This window comes from Mesocricetus auratus, unplaced genomic scaffold (assembly GCF_017639785.1).
Source record: "Mesocricetus auratus isolate SY011 unplaced genomic scaffold, BCM_Maur_2.0 Super-Scaffold_100020, whole genome shotgun sequence".
In the NCBI taxonomy this organism is placed as follows: domain Eukaryota; kingdom Metazoa; phylum Chordata; class Mammalia; order Rodentia; family Cricetidae; genus Mesocricetus; species Mesocricetus auratus.
In genome coordinates, this window is record NW_024429201.1 from 19,364,397 (window position 1) to 19,383,995 (window position 19,599).

General features: G+C 44.2%; 1 protein-coding gene across 1 annotated transcript in view; it reads left to right on the forward strand.

The window, feature by feature from the left end:
- The window catches only part of Map1b (microtubule associated protein 1B), a 96,897-nt gene that overhangs the window by 6,765 nt on the left and 70,533 nt on the right, over nt 1-19,599 (forward strand). Inside the window, exon 2 of the mRNA XM_040729101.1 lies at nt 1,414-1,515. Within this exon, the coding sequence (XP_040585035.1) occupies nt 1,414-1,515 (102 nt within the window). The remainder of the gene's footprint in view (nt 1-1,413; nt 1,516-19,599) is intronic.

The following is a 19,599-nucleotide window of genomic DNA, read 5'->3' on the forward strand; positions in this document are numbered from 1 at the left end:
TGAGATCCACACTCTTTTAAAAGATATATATCTGATATATCTTTAATTAAGATATTACATGTAATTATGATATTTTTATATATCTTTATTGTATGTATAATGCACACGATTACTCCTAAGATAAGAACACTTAATCATCATAAGTGATGGTAAATACAGGCATACATTAAGGATTTAGAGGTGGGTTTCATGCTCTGCTATTTAAACCCTCTAGGCTGATGGCACAAATATTAATCAGCCAATCAATCAATCAGTCAATCAATCAATCAATCAGTCAACCAAGCATTGGCCATTTGGTTAGAGATAGTTCGCTTGCAGAGTTAGACCTAAGGGCTCAAGCCCCTCTCTTAGGAGTAGGATAATAAATATTTGCTAGTTCAGAAGTTGACCCCTGGCAGTTAAGGATGCTCATACCAATGTATAGTCATGGCATGATGTGCTGGCTCCATCATGAGCGATCTGTGGGGAAAGTCTAAGCACATACACATGAACACAAATACACATAAGCTGTCTTGGGTTCTGGGGTTCACAGGTTTTCCTGGCTTCTGCCCAGTGTTCTCCTGACTTGATGTTCTCTGTGTTCCCTCTGAGGCATCCCCTTTGGGATGAGGACGGGAAGGGGAGGTAAGGAAGACTTAAGAGGTGTGGCCTGAACCAGAAACCACCATCATTCTCATTCTTGACTGTGGGTTACTCTGGACCCTAATTGTTCCTTCCAGACTAGCGCAAGGAAGGTCATACCCACTCCCAATCCCATCAGAGTCTTATCAAGTATACGGAGTTGCCACTTTTCTCCTTTTTTTCCTTCTGGATAAAAAAAAAAAATCAGCACGACTTCCAATTGCGAATGAAAACACTCCCTGACAAGTTGATCAGATAGAAGGAGTCCTAGGCCACGCCTGGGGTTCCACGTGCTTATTACAGGTCACACAATTCTGGATTGACATCCAGAGGTTAAAAAGCTAAGGTGAAAAATGGGTAAGGAAGAAACCACACAAGCACACCGCAGGAACATCCTCCGGAAACCAGAGGCCTGGCCTTGAATGGAGGCTTCCTATCCCACTTGCGCCTGACACGGTTACGTAGTCGTGGATCCCGAAGAAGCCGGCGTTGCTCTGCAGCCTCTTAGCCAGAACTGGCATCCTTTGCCCTTTCTCTCTGTTCTCCAGTCTGCCATTTCCCTAATAACTGTTTTCTCCCCAGCCTCCAGCAGCGCTGTGTTTAGGTTTTACGAAGGGCAGAAGCTCAGCCCCACTGTCAGCTCAGTGGAGGGACCTCCCCTTCTCCATTCGTGGGCATCCATTGCTAGTTAAGGGACTCTACAGAAAAAGAAACCTTTGTGGGGATGCTTTCCAGGTCCACTGGGAGATGCCTCACTGGAAGCCTGCCAACTGTCTTCCTTTTCCTCCGCAGGGATCCGATCATGGGACACAAACCTGATTGAATGCAACTTGGACCAAGAACTCAAACTTTTTGTATCTCGACACTCTGCAAGATTCTCTCCTGAAGTTCCAGGTGAGGCTTCTAGTAGCATTAGCCCAGACCTTGACAGGATGAGGGGTGTGACCATTGGCGAGGAAAGCTTTGCCTAGCATGTGGGGTGGGGGGGGGGTGCAGAGGGAAGGAGGGGCACCACAAAACAATAATAATAACAACAAAAAGCCTCGTCTCATTGCTACAAGTTTCTTTGTATTGTGTTTGTGTCAGTGACTTTAGCCAGTAGCCACAACCTAAGAAAGTAGAATTTAAGTGATTACCGTGTAGGTTATTTAGGGAATGGACTCAAGGTGAGAGGTTTCAAAGTTCAGGTTATTTCCCTTTTTTGTTTCAATGTCTCTGACCTCAAGGGGGATTACAGACTACTTCAATATTAATTTTACTCAAAGCTATGAGTACAAATTGGGTGCCCTTATGATCCTCCAACTCCCTTCTCTAGAAAGAAAAAGGCCACATGGCATTTCAGACACAAAAGGTGTTTTTCAGCTCACAGATCTTCCTCAGTGTGGGGAAGAGTCTGATGTTCCAGCCTTATTATTTCAGAATAAAAAAGAACTCAGTAAGAGAATCGAAGGTAAGGACACAAACAATGGTCATAAACGAAGTTATTCCCTGACAAGCCTCTCGGTGAGGATGTTTCCTGCCCACGGCTCTGGGCTTTGGTGGTTATTTATGCAGACTCATCTTTTTTTCCTTTGTGAGCGATGCATTTCTCCCATCTGGTCCCATTTGGGCATCATAAAACAGTTTTCTCAGTCATGAACTTTCTAAACCCAGGTGTGTCTGTCAAAAGGGTTGCCATTGAAATGGTAACATTTTATTTCTTGACTATTATCTGAATCTTGTGTAAAATCAAGAGTTTTCTGTCTACATGCCTCTCTTCTCTGCTCTTACTGGCACTGACAGAACATCAGGAAAGAAGGTTGGACTTTTTAGATGATTAGATCATATTCCGTTGTTATCCATGTGTACTGAGATTCCAAACCATGTGTGTATAATGTCGATGCCTTCATGAGTCATTCTTAGCTTAGTAATATGGCCATGAGACTGTCCCCTGCTTTTCCTCTTGAATTTGAGATTAGAATAAAACCCCGCATATTTCAGTGACCTGCAACTGTAGCTTCCCAGTACAGAACTTAGAGAAGATGGTAGGTGGGGTGTGGGGAGGACGCTACCTAGGGACCATCAGCCCCTACTTTGCTGCAACTTAAGGTATTTTCTCATTATTGTGTTTTATGTCTTGCAAATCCCTGTAACCATCTCATAAAAGATAAGTGCTCTTTGACAACAAGTATGTTTGTTTCAACAAGTAAAAGCCAAGCGTCTCTGTAGGTTCTTCCTGCTTTCTGTTTTGCAAGGCTTTTTTCTTTCTTTTGTAAACATGTGGCTTTCATTATATATGTTCATATTTGGATTGTCTTTATGTGATGACAAATGTGTATTGCAAAATGAAAGACTGCAAAAAACTGCTCAAGAGTTAACACTTTCCGAACTAAAGGCCTAGCGTGAGCTGCTCTGGAAACTAGAAAGAGAAATCTTGCCAAATTACCGTGTTAGCCTGACTTATCCTGTTCTTCCTGCTATAAGAACATGTCACCTATCTAGTAGTGTCGTTGTTGGGTTTGGGGACCGGCTTCTATATGAACAGTGCCCTTAGCATTCTGGGCAGCTGCAGAATGAGTTAATATTTAAACAGTCCCTTAGTGCCCAGCTTCCCTCTCAGCAAAGCCATGCATGGTGCCCCTGTGGAGGCATGAAGTTTTCAAACCAAGACTCTACTACAGGTCAAATATTCCATATCTAAAATGTTTGGGACCAGAAGAGTCTCAAATTTTTGGAGATTTGGGGTTTGGGGCCTTTGCATCTTTAACCCCCAAATCTAAAATTATAATTATAAAATTATAATCCAAATTGTAAAGTCTGCCAATGATGAAGGCACAATTCATATTGACTCTCATGTGCTGTGGAAAGAGGCTCAAGGGCAATAGAGATTGGGGTGGGTGGAGATAGCAAGATGATCCTTGCTTTGAACTCAAGGAAACCTTTATCCAAGATTCCTGAACACACTGGAGAAATTTAGTGTGATTCTCATCTACCAGCTCCTCCCCACTCACTTGAAACTCACTAAAAGCCGAGTTGTGTCTCTCAGGCTACTTACAGTGGGATCAGCCACACCTCATTTAGTTTCAAAAATCTAAGTCTGTTTAGTGACAAGGAATCCAGTGAATGATGGAGTCCTAAAAAAACAACAATAACAAAACAAACAAAGAAAACAAAACAAAAACCATCACCTAGCACTATTAAATGGAGCCTAGCACATGCCATGAACTCTGAAGGGTGAAGTGAGTAACAGGCATCTAGCAGTCACATGAAGGCATAAAGCCCTGCACCCTAGGCATAAAATAGGTCTATTTGACCAGGTGTTGGTGGCACACGCCTTTAATCCCAGCACTGGGGAGGCAGAGGCAGGTGGATCTCTGAATTAGAGACCAGCCTGGTCTACAGCGTGAGATCCAGGACAACCAAGGCTGCACAGAGAAACTCTGTCTTGAAAAACAACAGACAACAATAACAACAAAACCCCAAACAACCCAAATTTGTTGTTCATTGCTTGGTTGATTTGGTTTGGTGAGTTTTTAACTAGCAGTCTTACTGTAAAATATTTGTTACCATCCGTGACTCAGAAGTCAAGGGCCCAGTTGGAGGTCAAACCCATTGTACATTTATGTTGGTTGTTAATTCCTTTATTATGTTTAAGAGTCAGTGGTCATATATAGATGTTGCCTTAATTGCAAAGGACAGACCATGTGGGTGGAAATAGGCCCTCACTCTCATACTAATATAGACTTTGTATTGGGGCTTTGGGGCTCAGGGGGAGTCCAATCATGTCTCACTCAAAAGTAGTCTGATTTGTCATTCAGGTCCTGGGACATAGGTGTCCTTTTGTACACTAGATGGGTTGGCACAGTGTGAGTCCTTCAGAACAACAGTCCAGAGGTCTTGAAGTCCTATCCTATAGCATTGGCAGACTATATACTTTTGGGACTGGTCAGCCACTGAGGTCTACACCAGTGTCTCTAACCAGCTGAGCATGGACTTGCCTCACGATCACTTGGCACACTCCTGCTGCTGTGTACCAAAGCCATTCCCTGCAGATTTTCCCTGATTGAAGCTTTCTGGCCGTGTGAGACCTGGCCTAGGAGGCACAGAGGTCCTGAGACAACAGCTTATCTTTCACTCAAGAGACAGCTCAGCAGCGGAGTTTTCATAACATAAAGCAACATGTTATATGCCCTTCTATTCTGAGTCCCCATGCCATCAGGAAGCTGTTGTTTGTTTATATGATTTTTGTGCCTTAATGATGTTGGATTTGAGTCAATGTTGCAGGTCTCCAGGAGTAAGAATCTGCAAGACCTTACATGGAAGCTCAGGCTTACCATGGTGTATAGAATTCTATTCACTTCCATTTCTATTTTTTCTTTCCCAAGCTTAACTGTAGATCTTGGAAACATATAGTTACAGGGGATGCTATCTTCTGAGGGCATAGGAAGTATTGCACGACCGTGATGGAGAGACACCCCTCTCATACAAAAACAAAAAAGGGAAGGAAGGAAGGAAGGAAGGAAGGAAGGAAGGAAGGAAGGAAGGAAGGAAGGAAAGGAGGGAGGGAGGGAGAGAAGGAAGTCATTCCCCAATGGGAAAGGGCACCAGTTTCTCCTTTCTCTGCCTTTGCCACTTTTATATATTCTTTAGCATAGTTAAATTTTCTGATACCCCAGTTCCTTGTCACCAGCACAGTGTAACAGTATAGATTCTGGAGCCAGCTCCCCACATTTGCTGGTAGTCGTGTAATGGACTCTTTTTCTGAATGACCTTGGACATTCATCTTACTTTCCTGGCTTGTAAAGCAAAATGCTTACTTCTACTTCATAGTTTTCATGAAGAGCAATTGAATTAATGTGTACAAACACATTGAGTAGCTATTTCCCATCTTCACAAAGAATATCTGTGGCTTGTATGTGTGCTGATTCTTATTGTCTGTGGGAAATACCAAGTTCAGATATATGGCTGGCTTCCTTCCTGAAATAAATTTTAGTTTACATCAACAATACGCCTCAGACACAGTTGCCTTTGGCATTCTCAGGAGGCGTGGCTCTGCTCCTTTTGTGTAGTGGCAGCCAGATCCTTTGAGTTTAGTCACAGGTACATTTTCAGTAATCTCAGTCCTTTGGGCACCAGAGCAAAATGAAGGCAATGTGCTGGCGTACTGACGAGCAGAGCAGAGGTTAGACCGCTTGCAGCATGGCCTGCCACACTGAAAGCAAGGATGGTGACAGCCCTAGCTGTCTCCCTTCCAAGCCTCGTCCTTTCAATCCCACCACCATTTCCTCTTCTCTCTTCAACACACCAGGACCTAGAGTCTCTGCCAATTTTAAGAAACTCAGATTTCCTGTGGTTTATTTCCTCACTCAGCTGAATAAACAGTACAACTTTGGCGTATTTACATTCTGTGACTAGTTTTATTGCTACGAGATCACATTCACAAAAGCCTTCATACGGTTGTGACTGATTTTGGAACGTGTACCTGGGTGGTTCTGTTTAAGCACTGGTGTCTCTCCTGTAGAGGATGAAAGACAAACAAACTGCAGGTGAGCATCTTTAGGTCTGTGCTCAGTGACTGCTAAAAATATCCTTTCCGGAGCTTGATGTAGGTGGAGAATTAAAACCAACCCTTTCGGCTGCATTCATGCGAGTTCCTTTCAGGTTCATGAGTTGAGGTCTCATGACCAACGTTTGCCTTCAAAGTCATAAGACAGATACAGCTATTCTTACGATGTGTTTATCATATTTCTGCATCCTGTCCTGTATATTTAGTCATTGCATAGAATTATGGCTTAGTGGCATGTGCAGAGTATCCCCCCTGCTCTGTGATGGTGAATTATGGGTGTATCGTCAGCTTTGCTCTCAGCCTTGAAGCAATAAAGCACACAAACACAAGCCCCCATTGCATTCAGGAGACCGACTTATCACTCAGGGAACCTGCGACCTCTGCAAAGCCAAGGCTTCACCCTGCTGCTTCCTTTGTCCTAGGTACATAGTCAGGGCAGGGTCCCTGTCCCCAAGCTCACATGGCTCCCTCGTTCTTTTTCATCGTGTTATTGTCCAAGATGACAGGAGGAACTCTGATGTTAAGATGGAAAGTCTTTTTTTTTTTTTTCATGAAATAGCCAGGCCTCTCTGTTCAGTACTCACTGGGGTAAATGGTGCTTGCCTGGGAAGGAGCTATTTTAATGCAAACTCCTAGGCTCATCCTGGCCCTCCTGCTCAAGCCTACCCAGCCCACTGGCAGGGATGGCTGTGTGCTTAGCATCCCTTGGCCCTACCTGCTCCTGTCCTATTGTTCCCTTTTAGACTGCAGGGTCCACACTGCAGCATATAGCCTGCAATTTCCAACGTAGCCCAAGAGCTGACCTATTCAGAATCTTGTGGTGTATATAGCACAAGACTCAAGACTCAGTTCCTGTGAGATCGGCATTCCTCTCCGCTTTGAAATGTCAGGGGCTTTTTTATATGCACATCCTAACACACTAGGAGATTTCCCCCCTTTGGTACAGGTGTGGCCAACATAAAGGAAAAAACATCGTGTCATTGCTGTGTTCAGGCACCTTCATTCCTTAGGGAGTTAATGATGGCTCATTCGGACCACCTAGAAATAACTATTCATCTCACTTTTTTTTTCTTTTAAACCTGAGTAGAAAGGATGTTTTAGTCTGCCGACAGTAATGGCTCTCAAGGGTTCCTAATGGGCACTATGGAACTACTCGATACAGACCGGCATAGGCAGGGAGGTGGCAGGAAGCGGGCTGCCTGGGCTCAGCAGCCGTGTTAGGGAACGCCAATAACCATCCATTAAGTCCAGCTAAGTGCAGGCCAGAAAGGCAGCTGTCACTGCTCACCAAGGGTGGTATTGCAGGCGGCCTCCGTGCTTTTCGCTTCCTTTTCAGGGCTAATGTGTCCATGATTTTAGTCAGGTTTTAAAAGCACGCAGCAGTTGCCAGGCAGCCCCAGCCCCGCGCACTGCCACCTTTTGGGCCACGTTTTGCATTTGTGGTGATGCACGCGAGAGAATGGCAAATGAGGGAGGAAGATCGAGTCTCGAACTTCATGCAAACGACACTGAGTACTTACTAATAAGCAAAGAAGTGTGAAGGGAAATGTGGGAGAAGATATCCCCACTCTTCATAATTTAGTTAGGAAGAGACACCATTCACTCCTTTAAAACTCGGCACTATTTTACAAAGAAAGCGCTTTCTTCAGTTACCGATTTTGTGTGTGGGGAGGGGATTTACTCTGATTCCTAAAACTCAGGAGTGAAGATGGAAAGCCAAACAAGTCCCACGTTTTGATTGCTCCAACCCGGGACTAGTCATGTTGACAAAGGTTGCCCAGGTGCCAGCTCTCCGCCCCCAGCAGCAGCCCAAGACTAACGAGCCGTTACCGGGGCAACCATCAAGCATCTCCAAGCATCGCACTCCGGGGCTTTTGTTTGCGCACTGCGGTCTGAGGGCAATCACTATGTGTGTGAGGTCATGTTTCCCTGGTTCTGGAGACATGTGGCAAAGTAAGAAGTACCCCTGCCCGGGAAAGCACCTTAAAAATGAGCTGCAGGGCCTGGGCAGCTAACAGGAAGACAAAACAAGAATAACGTGGCTTTAATCGACTCTTCCGGGGCTTACAGGACTGCCTGTACTTAGGGCTAGTGAGGTGAATGCTCACGGAAAACAAGGCGAGAGAGCCCATATGTGACTTGGGAGGAGAAGTACGCGATGAAAAGTAGGCATCAGGGTCCACCACACCTCGGTTGTCTGATGAGGTCTGCTTCCTGGAGGGACCAAGATAAAATACAGCATCCTAAGGACTGCCTTTGTTGTCCCTACATCTGCCCTTTGCCTTAAGCCAGGGTTTCCTTAATAAAGTGGGATTTCAGTGGTTACAAAAACAGTCACTGTTAGGCCACTGGTCCAAATTCACAGACTCCTGTGGGAGCCTCCCAGGCGAGTGTGGGATGGAGTAGCTGAGCTCTCAGAACACTGCACCCCTGGCCCTGATACCCCGCCTCACAGTTTTGCTTTGGGGTTCCTGAAATTCAGCAAAAAATATCACATTTGGCAAAAACAAAGCAAAACAACGAACAAACAAAAACCCTGCTAGCAAAAGATTAAAGATGGATTATGTACCCCGCCGCCTGATCCGCTGGAAGGGAGAGGCGCTCCTGGTGGTCTGTGGTATGTCTTGGGATGGAGTCCATTGCCAGGCAGTCTGTCATTAAAAACATGGGCAGCAAGCGCAGTTCAGTTTGGAATCCTGTAGGCATAAGACGACATAGACAACTCACTGATAAATCCTAGCCTGAGAGTTGGCTATAATTATCTTCGTAAACAAGTCAACTAAGCTTACAGTGTGTAAATCAGACCTTTGTAAGAGAGCCCTGTAAATTCTTTTCATTGAGGATACACTAAACAAACAAACAAACAAACAAACAAAGAAAAACATGTGCATAGAATATGCTCGGACATATACGATATGCAGTTTGGGACATGGGTGTTGACATCTCTTTGTGGCCTGGGAAGATTTGAACCCAAACTCAAGTGTTCCCTAGTTGGAAACTCTGTTTAGAGCCAAGTCCTTCAGCTCACCAATGGAAGCAGCTATTGTAAGGACTGGTGATCCCTGATGAAGGAACCAAACTCTGGCAGGACACAGGTGCTTAATTCTTCATCTCTGAGTGCTAAGGAAGCGGTAGAGCTGGAGACACGGGGGTGATTGTGATCGTGCGGAGTTCCCTGGAGACGAACGTGAATTAGCAGGCTCACTGCCCTGAGGCTGGAGTGCACACTTCGTCTGGGAAAGCAGGGAGGACTGCTCCCTTCCTCCTCAGGTCTTGAAAGCCTGGCCTGTGCAACAGCCCTGGCTGCACAGAAGCCTATCTATCTATTGTCAGCCCTGGAGCTTTCTGGAAAGTTGCTGTGTCCTTTCCTTTTCTGAAAATAAAGGGATTAAACTATGTTAGGTCCATGTAAATGTCCTGCAGAACACTCAAAAAAATGGACAAAAATTCTGTGGGATACAGTGGCATGCTCTCCCATCTTATTTTTGTGTCTGCGTAAGCTACTCTGAGTGAACCGCTTCAATTTTATTGAAGCATAAACTTAGACCTGTCACTTCCATGGTGGAGCAGACTTCTGCAGAACACAGTTTGCAAAAGGGAGAAGCTGATTGTAACCCAGGACGCCATGAACGCTACACAGTGGGTCAGCACTGAAATGCAGATGGGGGCTTGTCTTCCATGCAGCTTAATATGTTTTTAAAACCAGGTTTAAAAGGCCTATGAAAAAATTGATCTAGAAAAATCTGTCTGTCTCACCTACTAGGACTGTCAATCAGGAAAAAGTCACAGCCTTAAGATGCTCAGAGCGTTGACTTCCCAGCATCGCAACTCTTGCCCTTGCCTTTTCCTATCTTTGTGGAAAGTGCAAGCCAGATAAAACTATGTGTGTTTGCACAATGGCAGACACCTGTGTGGAAAGTATTTCAAAAGTCAAATTTGTGGGTGTTTTATCTATACAGTGCCAAATCAGAAATAACTCCACTGTCTTTTCCCCTTTAAACAAGAGCTCACATGTTGGCAGTCGGCGCTGCTTTGCACCTCGGACTAGCTGCTTGTTTAAAGTGTTTGGAAGGAGGCTGGAGGACTGTGGCATATAGATTTGGGGATTGACTGTAGTTTGAGTGTGCTGTACATAATTGAGAATGGCCTGCATTTTAGTGCTCATGACCAGCTATGCATGTCTTGTCATGTGAACCATCTATTAGCATAGCATAATTTAACAAGTCAGTACATGCAGACATGAATACCCTTGGGGAGTCTCGCTCAAATCGCATTATTATCAACAAAGTGCATTCAGGTGATCATCACCAGAAAGCCGTGATTATCCAAACAGAAAGTGATTTTTATGGTAATAGGGCTTATGATTGGCTATTGACGTTTGAGACCTTGTTGTTTGTTTGTTTAGGCTTTTTTTTTTTTTTTGAGGCAGGGTTTCCCTGTTTAGCTCTGGGTATTCTGGAACTCTATAGACGAGGCTGGCCTCAAACTCTGAGATCTGCCTGCCTCTGCCTCCTAAGTGAGTGCCGGCATCACAGGTGTGAGCCACCCCCACCCACTTACATCTGAGGCCTTTAAGGTACTGGTTTCATTTGTCCCGTCTCTAATTTGATCATTTTTTTTCTAAAACTTACTTTAATTAACTTAGTAATACTTATATGACATTATTGTGTGTTTACAGCAAACTATACATAGCATGCTAAAACTTGAAAGAAACTTATTTACGTATAATAGCTTCAATGGTAATAATGTGCATAGATGACAGTATGGTGACCAGTCATTCAATGATTCTGATGATAAATCCATGTAGGATTATGCTTTTCCAAGTTTAGAAACCAATGATAACAGTCGTTTTTTTTTTTTAAGGCAAGCATCTCAGAATTGACTTAGAACCCTAAATCAAATTAAATATCAGCCTAAGATGTATTTAAACTACTTGTAGTCTATATGAATTTGGAAATTCATTATTCTTTCTCCTTTTTGGAGTGATATTTGAGACAGAGACAGAGAGACAGAGAGAGAGATGAAAAAGAGGAGAGAGGAGACAGAGAGAGAGAGGAGACAGAGAGAGAGAGAGAGACAGAGAGAGAGAGGAGAGAGGAGAGAGTGGAGACAGGAGACAGAGAGAGAGTGGAGGCAGATTTCTCTACCTTTCTCAGATTTAGTTCACCCTTTAAGCATATATTGCCATTTATTGGAAACACAGGCCAAAAGACATCCTCACTCTAGAGAACACACCTTGCTGTCAGTTTGGAATCCAGGCTCAGTCCAACCCACTTACAGATGCCTTCAGGTCCTTAGTATGAACCACGGCGGCAATTCCACCATAGACTGGAAGCAGCAGTGGCACGGCTTCCGGTGAATGGCCACTTCAGAACTGATGGGATTGTCTTTTAGTACAGAGCTGTGGCTCTCTGTGTCACTGCTAATGCTTCTGAGGAATCACTGGTTCTGCATGACACAGAGAAACTCAGAACTATTGCAGAGGGAGTGGGTGGAAAAGAGACCCTGTCTGTCTTTTATGTAGCTTGAAACTCAGAATTTGAAGACTATGCACTAGTATGTTATATTCCTGATGTTCTGATCCATGTACAACAGGGATGTTCGCTGAGTCTCTGCCACATGTTCCTTTTTCCTGTATGCCTTCTCTATGAAAGAGTAATGTTTATAGTACATAGCTGTTTCCTCCATTACATGATCCTATAGTAAGCCACTAAACGCAAAATCCAGCCTGGATCAACAACATGGTTCTCAACCTTTCTAATGCTGAGACCCTTTAATACAGTTCCTCTGTTGTGGTAACCCCCAACCACAAACTATTTTGTTTGCTACTTCATAACTGTAATTTTGCTACTGTTGTGAATCATAGTATAAATATCTGATATACACAATATCTGATATGGGACCCCAAAGGGGTCTCGACCCACTGGTTCAGAACCCACTGATCTAAAAGGAATGCAAAATTAAGTTATTTTAAAAAGCTTATTGCCCAGAATATCTTTAAATTACAATTTTAAGGCTACGTTTTGCAGCCACTCACAAGTTCATGAGTCATAGTGTATGTACATGTCTGTGTGTTTGTATGTGAGCACACCACAGAGGTTCCACCGGCTCATGACCTAGCTGGGAAACTATTGTTTAAGGATGCCATAACATAGTGAAACGTTACGGGTTCCTGTCCATACTGCCTGCCCGCCGTGTGAAAGTGTAGCATCTACTACTGTGACAATGCATACATCGTGCTTCATAATGACAGTAGCCATCGCTGGCTAGTGTGTTTGCTAAAGTACAGCTCTTATTGCGACTTCAGAATGCACTCCTACCTATGAGAAAAGTATTTTCTGTCAGAGTGTGCGCGGCTATAGCCCCATGCATCACTCCAGTGGTCTCTTGTTCTTCCGTTGTGCTGCCTCGACTGTCATTCACCCCCCATGTCACCTGCTCTCTCATTTTTCATCTCTGTGTCTCCCCACTATCCATCAGGGCCAGATTTTCTACAAATAATATTAGTTTGGGTTATTTTTAGACACCTAGCATATTTGTTATTTAAATAGGCCATATATCATGGCCCGTTCGATATGCTATTATACCCTGTCTGCTTTTTCTTTTGTTGCTTTAGTCGTAGAGCACAGATTATTTAGAACCTTTGGAATATATCACTCAATATATAAATACAAATGAAATAATGTGTCAAATTGGCTCACTCTGTGGGATCATCTAGAAATAGGATTCTATCCTTAGAAGTTTCACTGCTGGCAAACTTTACCCAGTAAATGGATTTCCTATGCCTGGTAAGCAGCCTCCTTACAAATCTGAAACTAGTTAGCAACAAAAAGTTCCAATTTACAACTCAAAAAGAAGGAAATTAAAAAACAATAAACAAAACCATACTTTGAATAAGAAAAAGAGAGACCAGAGACTTTAAATTAACCACAGAGCAGGTTTCAGAACAAAGTCCTTCAGGAGTCTAATTTCATATGTGGTTCTGTTTCCAGGTGGCAGCAAACTTGTAGGAACGATGTGGGTATCTTTTAACCATGGAGACAAAGAGGCTTTAAGTTAAAGAGCCTTAGGGTAATGCCAGGAACTAGGTCTACAAGGGTGAATCATGAGGTGTCACAGGCTCAAGAAATTACAGTCACCTTATAGAGTGGAAAACAAGCCACATTAGAAAACAAAAAGGTTCAGTGATTACTTACACTATAAGCAATTTCCTAGCTATAGGTTTCCTCTAAACACCAAGGTGTAGCAGGACATTTATTTACAAACTAGTTAGTAACAGAGACTTGGCAAAGGCAAGTGGCCATGGCTGAGAACAATGGGACAGAGAACCTGGGCTTTAATGGCCTCTGCTAAGCAGATTTGTGCTCTTGTGGATAAGTTACTTTGCATCTTCGTGTCTGCACTTGCTTACAGGATGCTTAGGAGGTGATGCTGGTCCAGTCTCTGCCAGGCCAGCTATCTCCACCATTTCCTTTCCGTAGGTCAGTGTCATGCTGCTTCCGTGCATCATAGCTCACCCCATGTGGATGGTTCTCTATCGTCTCATAGAGATGTCTTATATCTTTGGATGTCAGTTATTTTCCAGAACTTCACCTTTTTCCTTAGAGAAAGCCATTTTTTGAGATATGATTTTCTACCAACTCTTGTACGGTAGACCTTTTCCAAATGCCCCGCTTTGAGTGCTGTTGTTCTCTTCCTGGACATGGAAATGTCCACCCAGGCTTAGCATGCGTCAACAGACAAGGTTAACAAGGTTGCATAGCCTCCTTGGGGCATCTCATTATATCCCTGGAGTCCTGAGTTTTTGCCCAAATGCTGCCTCCCTTTACAGGGGCTTTTCCTGAAATACCACTCAGCTCAGGCTGCCATGCCCACAGAAACCTCCTCTATACCCCGCTCTGTCTGGTTCTTAAGGGGAGAAAGCCTCAAGAAACGGGTGCCAGTTTCTGCTGAAGTGTCTTGTAGCCTAGAATTGAAGGACAGGAGTTCAAGCCTGTCTAGCCTCCTTGAGTCTGACAGACAGACCAGTTGAAGACAAGCACTTGGTGCTGGAATACACAGGTTCAAATGCAAGCTCCACTTCATACTTTAGTTCTCTGGGCCTCAGTTTCCCTACTGATGAGCCTGCCCTACCGAGGATTAATGAGTACTCAGAGGCTCCAGGTCATGTGAAGGGTAGAGGTAGTGAGACCATATTGAATGATCCATGAATGTCACCTGGCACTTTTTTCCTTGGGTGAAACATTTTTAAATGTGTGCTTCAATCACTTTTTATCTATTTCGTCTCCTGTGACCCTTCTCCCTTGCCGTGCCTTTTAGCATCAGTTTACTTTAAATCACCATGGACATGTTTGTTGTTGGTAGTGGTGGTTTTATGTATTTTCATTAATTTTTCAAAGACAAGAGCATATTCTTTTCTGTCCCCACGGCACCCACGCTAACTCAGCCTAAGTTGAAGCAGTCATTGTGTTACAGAATCTGTTTGTGAAAATCTGCCATTCACAGCTGTCACCATGTTAGAATCTTTGAGATAATTCAAAAGCCGTAATTGCAAGAGTGAGTTACGTACTTATTTCGCTTTCATTCATTTTATTTATTTTCATTTATTGAAAAGCCAGGTTGACGGGCTCCATGGTAATTGCAGAACATCCTCTTTTTGTTTGTGTCTTGTGCTTCTGAGGCAAGTCTCACCATGTAGACCAGGCTAGCCTTTAACTTACCGAGATCCTCTCCCCCTTGTATTTCCAGTGCTGGGATCACAGGCCTGTGACACTATGGTGAACTCTGGCGTGGCGTTCTTTGTCTAAGTAATATGCACATATTTTGAACTATAAACTAGTATTCCACCAAGTATGATATCTTCTATTTTTCAGGTTTTGGGATACACATTCTTAAAAAGGAAAATATCTATAGTGATGAGGAGCGCTTTTTACCCTTTGGGGAAATGCTAAGAAATGTTAGGAAAGTTGCTTCATCTTGACGCTGATTGTACCATTGGCAACTCTGCAAAGTGATTGATAGCATCACTCATATAAGTAGCTGCTTTGAGCTTATAATTTCCTTACAGTGTTAGCTCAAAGTTCCTGAGAGCCAAGTTTTTCCATTTCTCTTTGTCTAATCAGGGCTCTTCAAGTTTTGAAACTGATTGAGATCTCTGTCCTCCTTACCGTGTGGTTCAAAAACTAATCCCTTCCTGTAGCCCCAGTACATAACCAAAGTGTCACATTCACTCTTAGTGTTACTCTAGAAGTTGCTTTTTATGCATTGCTTGAGAATGCATAAATTTGGACAAGATACATTTGATTGTTCAAGTCTGCTGCCTTGTATCCCACTGGCTTCTTTAGTCCTGTCTGACTGGAGGAATTCTGTAAAATGGAATCTTCATTTGTGGGAATTCCTCATGGTTAGAGAATGTGCTAGCTACTCTCTCGACATTTTTTGATACACATCAAAGCCTGTGATTTTTGATTTTGGTTTTTTCGAGGCTGGTCTGGAACTCAAAGAAATCCACCTGCCTCTGCCTCCTGAGTTCTGGGATTAAAAGCGTGCGCCACTGCGGCCCTGCAATACCTGTGTTTTGAAAGGGGAATTTATGAGTGTTTTTTTTTCCTTTAAAAAAAAAAAAAGAAAACAGTGTCCTCTGGGAAGGTTAATTGCTTCCTAGGAATCAGCACAGCGCCTGCCCTTACAGCAAGCGATGCACACTTATTTTGTGTTGTGAATGTACGGTGTCACCATGCTTCTAAAATTGCTTTCTTTTCTGTTTTTGCTTGTTTGTGATTTTTTAAAAATATGCACACGTTGCCTTTTGTGACACTGCAGTTCAGATTGGCTCAATGGTGTGGGGAGGGGGATGCAGTTTTACTTCAGTGGTCTCTTGTTGGAAATGTATTTGCATCAGAAAATAAAAAGCTGGTCAGCGCAGTCCTTTGATTTCTGCTCCTTTGGTACTGCCACAGCAAGACCCCTACTGCATTGCTGTGTCCTATTGTATCCCCGGGAAGGCCCAGTGAGAAGGGTTTGAGCTGCTCACAGCCACCTCCCTGATCCTGCATGCTAAGCCCTGTAATTATAGCAGACACTACATTGTCTTCTGTCCACAGCCGCCCTCCCCATAGGATGATGTCATCGCATGTTAAACAGGAGATTAGCACGAGGAGAGAAATTCTACTTTTTTTTTCATTTCCACTAAGAAGAATTTGGTTTTAATAAATTTTGCTACCCATGACTGGTTGTCTTACTTCATAGAGGTTTTTAAAAAGGAGAGAAAAAAAAGCCAATCAAAACTTGAAAACAGAGAAATGTGCTCTCTCTCTCTCTCTCTCTCTCTCTCTCTCTCTCTCTCACACACACACACACACACACACACACACACACACACACACACACACACACAGGAGGCTGAGTGAACAGAGATAAGCACCGCAGCCCCGCCTATCAATTAGTGAAAGCTCAGGGACACAAAGCGTGCCTGGGAAATCTCTTCCTTGCCTTACAAAAGCCAAGCATCAGTCTTCTGAAAGTCCACAATAGCCCTAGGCCATGCTGCAGCAAATGGCTCTGAAAAGTGAAGGCACAGCCATAGGGGACACAGGCAGCTGGTCCCCTCCGCCTCTGAAATGTTTCTTTTTTCTTTCATTTTTCATGATTGGCATTGATGGAGGATGTCTTCGAGGTCTTATTTGTTATGTTTCAGGGTAGAACTCTTCATTCCCTTCCTACCCACCCTCTCCCCCCAAAAAAGTCAAGGCCAAGTGTCACAAGTTTCTGAGTTCGGATTGAAGCTTATCAACAGTTTTCACGTTTTCCAACAAAAGTAAACATAGACGTGTGGAAAAATAAGTAAAATCACTAATTTAAAAAATAAGAAGAAAATCCCTTTCTGATGTGGGGGAAGGGGAATCTTTTCCTTGTTTGGAGCAACTGATAGCTCTGAGTTGGAAAAGTTAGACTCAAGTACAACCCGGCTTTGGCTTAACTGTGTGACCCTAGAGAACTCACGAGCTACCCAGAGCTGCTCACCTGTGGGATGGTGTTAACTAAGTAGCTACTCCTCACAGGCTGCTCACCTGTGGGATGGTGTTAACTGAGTAGCTACTCCTCACAGGCTGCTCACCTGTGGGATGGTGTTAACTAAGTAGCTACTCCTCACAGGCTGCTCACCTGTGGGATGGTGTTAACTGAGTAGCTACTCCTCACAGGCTGCTCACCTGTGGGATGGTGTTAACTGAGTAGCTACTCCTCACAGGCTGCTCACCTGTGGGATGGTGTTAACTGAGTAGCTACTCCTCACAGGCTGCTCACCTGTGGGATGGTGTTAACTGAGTAGCTACTCCTCACAGGCTGCTCACCTGTGGGATGGTGTTAACTGAGTAGCTACTCCTCACAGGCTGCTCACCTGTGGGATGGTGTTAACTGAGTAGCTACTCCTCACAGGCTGCTCACCTGTGGGATGGTGTTAACTGAGTAGCTACTCCTCACAGGCTGCTCACCTGTGGGATGGTGTTAACTGAGTAGCTACTCCTCACAGGCTGCTCACCTGTGGGATGGTGTTAACTGAGTAGCTACTCCTCACAGGCTGCTCACCTGTGGGATGGTGTTAACTGAGTAGCTACTCCTCACAGGCTGCTCACCTGTGGGATGGTGTTAACTGAGTAGCTACTCCTCACAGGCTGCTCACCTGTGGGATGGTGTTAACTAAGTAGCTACTCCTCACAGGCTGCTCACCTGTGGGATGGTGTTAACTGAGTAGCTACTCCTCACAGGCTGCTCACCTGTGGGATGGTGTTAACTGAGTAGCTACTCCTCACAGGCTGCTCACCTGTGGGATGGTGTTAACTAAGTAGCTACTCCTCACAGGCTGGGTCCAGGAACTGTCAAAGGTTGTTTTCACCTTCTGAGACCATTTCCTTCCAGATATCAGACTAGAATTCCCCTTCACTTTAAAGGCCCTCTTCTCCTTTTTTTTTTTTAATTTTTTTTTTTTCGAGACAGGGTTTCTCTGTGTTGTTTTGGAGGCTGTCCTGGAACTCGCTTGGTAGTCCAGGCTGGTCTCGAACTCACAGAGATCCGCCTGCCTCTGCCTCCCGACCCTCTTCTCCTTTTGCTCCCCCATTTTCTGTAAGGCTTTTGCAGAATCAGGCAAGGGAACTAACTGCAGCCTGTCTAGCTCCTCTCCTTTCGGAGAAGACACAGGGACCTTGAGATAGAGAGCCTTTGAACTTGCAGGGGGGGGGCGCGGTTTGCTTGTTTGGAAATTAACATTTTATAAAATTTTTCATACTTTTTTACATAGTTTATTTAACTATGTAAACTTTATTTCATGTGCATTCGTGTAATGGTGTCAGATGCCCCGGAACTAGAGTTACAGACAGTTGCCATGTGGTGCTGGGAATTGAATTCTGGTCCTCTGTAAAAGCAGCCAGTGCTCTTGACCACTGAGCCACCTCTCCAGCCCTGGAAATTGACATTTTAAAAACGTTGTCCAAAGCATTGAAAGGAAGAAGTCCACAGTAACTTACTTGCCTCAGTGGTCTCGATCAGGTCTCTGTGTTTGTAAAACCAGACCCTTCTTACCATTTAGTTCTGTTGGGTGCAGACCAGATTTCTTTGCCAGGAATGACATTGCATACATATATCCCACTTTCCCGTTCCTCTCCTTGTTCTGTCTGGAAGGGTGGTTGGTGAGCCACTCCATCGTGCCCCCCCACCCTTTTTTCCCAGGAGTTTCTCTAGCTGCCTTTGTTTATATGAGTGATACTTTAGGGCTAAGATTCTGAACGATATTAATTTAAGTGAAAGTCTTCAGCTACAATTCTTTGAGGATTGGGGTGGCTATTTGGTTGGAAAGACCCTGGGACGTACCAGGCTTGGTATGAGGGTTCTAGAAACACTACATTGTCAGGGTTACCTGTCATGCTGCCCTGTGTGGGAAGAAGGGAGATTCCACAGCTGTGTACCAGCTCTGTAACTGCTCCATGCAGAGTCAGGGGGTTCACCAAATCCAACTTCAGACATTCTTATCTCAATTTCTCCTGAACTTTCTTCTTGATCCATACAATGTTGCTTCTACTCCAATTGTCCGAACTCCCTGGGTCGCTTGGAATAGCTCTCCTGCCTTGTCATCATAGCAAGGCTGTTACAGACATGTACTCATTACTTGCTCTGGGGAACTGAAATTACTGCCTGGAGTTGGCCACATCCTCCTCTCCCAGGTTGCAGAAGGGACATTAAGGTCATCTCCCCTGTTACTCCACTTGTGGCCCTTCCAAGCTTTCGATATGGCCGTCATCTGACTCATCTGTGGTTTGGGTCTCCCAGATAACGTTGAATCTGTCCCCTAGCCTGGATGGTGGGAAGAGGGAACTAGTCTTCGTTGCTTTTCATAATCCTTTACTCCTGCCTTCTTCCAGATCCTGCTCCAGGCCAACCAA